Raw genomic sequence first — 2,780 nt, 5'->3', positions numbered from 1 at the left:
CGAACTGTAGTTGCACAATCAGACCCACGTACACTGGTTAAAAGCAACACCTAAAAGCAACAACAAAAATGTAGTACACTAGTAATTTTGATATATGTATGTATGTATGTATGTATGTATGTATGTATGTATGTATGTGTATGTATGTGTATGTATACATATATTATATATATATATATATATATATATATATATATATATATATATATATATATATATCTATATATATATCTATATCTATATATATATCTATATATATATCTATATATATTGGTGTATACTGGCAGCAGGTTTTCTTTCAAACATGTTTCATTGAATATGACCGCATATTCTGTATTTATTATTTTCTGGTTTAGGGCTTCTATCCCTCTAACTATTTTCTTAGCATCAGGGCTTAATTGAAATAGGAGTTCTCCAAAACTCATTTTCGTACTTTTAAGGTGAAGAAAGAAGTGATTTACTATAGAGTGTATTACACTTATTTATATAATTTGCACGACGTTTCAAACCTCCATGGTTCATTCTCAAGTGAACAGATCTTACAATACTAGTTGATTTTATACCCGCACTGGGTCAGGTGATAATACAATGAAGGTGAAAACATGGGGGGATACATAAGGGATAAATGTGAGGTGAAACTAGTATTGCAAGATCTGTTCACTTGAGAATGAACCATGGAGGTTCGAAACGTCGTGCAAATTATATAAATAAGTGTAATACACTCTATAGTAAATCACTTCTTTTCTTCACCTTAAAAGTACGAAAATGAGTTTTGGAGAACTCCTATTTCAAATAAGCCCTGATGCTAAGAAAATAGTTAGAGGGATAGAAGCCCTAAACCAGAAAATAATAAATACAGAATATGCGGTCATATTCAATGAAACACACACACATATATATATATATATATATATATATATATATATATATATATATATATATATATATATATATATATATCATAACTTATGATAAGGCATCTTATCATAAATAACATCTCAACAAAAATCACATCATTCTAGGAGGTGATTTCAATATTGACCTGGGTCTACAAAATAACCCTCTAGTTGACTGTTTCCATAACAGCATGTAATCCTCTATGATAATCCCCACAATCACCAAGCACTAGACCAAAGTTCTCAAGTCAAGCCTAGCCTCGGGCCGGGCTTGGGGAGTAGAAGAACTCCCAGACCCCCATCAAGCAGATAAGTGTGTGTGTTATGAAGAGATACATCTCAACGACTAACAAAATTAGCAAGAGAAATATAGTCGTTGAAATGTAAGCCTCATCCTAACCATACACTCAAGACCTTGAGAAAGCACTCAGGAGAGTGTGAAAGACTCTGTGTTAATATTACATAATTTACAAATACGTAAGTGTTATATTTTATCCTATCCTATATAAACAAGATTATATCATTATTCTTATTATTTAGCAATTTTATCTTTTCTGCATGAACTATCAAAAAAATTTAATTAGAAAATTAGCAAATATCTGTAATATTTAAGATGAAAAATTGAAGGAAACATTACTGTTAAAATACCACTTACAAATTTTGTTCTGAAACTCGATTCCGCTAACTTCCTATTGAGAACATTAAGATCACCTTCTGCAGCAATAGGATTTGGTATTAGATCTTCTATGATCTTGTCTGTTTCTTTTGTAGTCAAAGTTGCTTTCAATATCTTCACATCACTTTTCAGTTCATTCACATCACTTTTCAGTTCATTCACTTCAGTGTATATGGCCTGCAACATGTTACCTGGAAATTTATACAGTATATAGAAAGTGTACATGCTATTATATTACATATCTTGAATGTACATTTAAAATAAAAGCATTATAAAGTATATTTTAAAATAACTGACACTGAGAAAGCACCCAAAAAGTAGGCTATGACTGATGTGATAGATAATGGGATAATTTCTTATTAATTATGAAACTGCTTATATAATTGGAAGCAAATTCAGCAATCTAACCTGCTCAGTTTGCAGTCTACTTCAACATGAAACTTATGCCTATCACCCATAGGGTACATATAGGTTATAGGCTACATAATAAATTAATTAAACTTTCAAAACTTACTCATATTCTGCATCATTTCTTTCAAACTCCCATCGTTCTTGTCTGGTGACTTTGGGTCGAATAAATTCCTTGACCTTGGAGTCCTAACGACTGAAGTACTTGGCGTGACCAGCTCATTGTCTTTAAGATTGCAAGATTTAGCTATTAAAATCTAACTACTGTAATTTATAATCAACAAATTTCATGAGCTTTTACTACTGCATACTAATATTATAAGTTATACTATATGTCTACATCACATTTAAACTACCCAACATCAGAAAGAGGGTGAGCCAACATCAGAGAGGGGGGGGGGGCCGGGTTATCATGGGAGAGAGGAGGGCCAACATGAGAAGAGAAGAAAAAAGAAAAGAAAGAAATAAATAAAGAAATAGAAAGATAGAGAGACATACAGAGACAGACAGACACATACACACAGAATAAGAAGAGGTGACAGAACAAAATTAACAAAACAAATTTCAACATGAGAAAAGGGAGGTCAACATGAGAGAGAGAATGAGGGTCAACATGAGAGAGTGGGTCAACATGATATATATTTTAAATAATTACTTATTACCTTCATGAAGAAATACTGATGGCGTCAACGGTGTATTGTGAAGTGTAGTCTTCACTGGAGACTGCTTTTGTAGGACTGTTCTATTAGCTGAAAAGTAGTTATGTTTATTTCAAACACTCGTTAACCAAATAATATTTT

The 2,780-nt window shown here is 31.9% G+C and overlaps 1 protein-coding gene across 1 annotated transcript in view; it reads right to left on the bottom strand.

The window, feature by feature from the left end:
• LOC138372924 (uncharacterized) overlaps window positions 1–2,203 on the bottom strand; it is a 5,841-nt gene extending 3,638 nt beyond the window's left edge. Inside the window, exons 1-3 of the mRNA XM_069338599.1 lie at window positions 2,087–2,203; window positions 1,552–1,763; window positions 1–50 (exon numbers count right to left, since the gene is read on the bottom strand). The exon at window positions 1–50 is cut by the window's left edge and continues 113 nt beyond it. Of these exons, the coding sequence (XP_069194700.1) occupies window positions 1–50; window positions 1,552–1,763; window positions 2,087–2,102 (278 nt within the window). The 5' untranslated portion in view covers window positions 2,103–2,203. The remainder of the gene's footprint in view (window positions 51–1,551; window positions 1,764–2,086) is intronic.
• Between the last annotated feature and the right edge of the window lie 577 nt (window positions 2,204–2,780).

This window comes from Procambarus clarkii, chromosome 40 (assembly GCF_040958095.1).
Source record: "Procambarus clarkii isolate CNS0578487 chromosome 40, FALCON_Pclarkii_2.0, whole genome shotgun sequence".
Lineage (NCBI taxonomy): Eukaryota > Metazoa > Arthropoda > Malacostraca > Decapoda > Cambaridae > Procambarus > Procambarus clarkii.
This window is presented reverse-complemented; position numbering and strand designations above follow the sequence as displayed.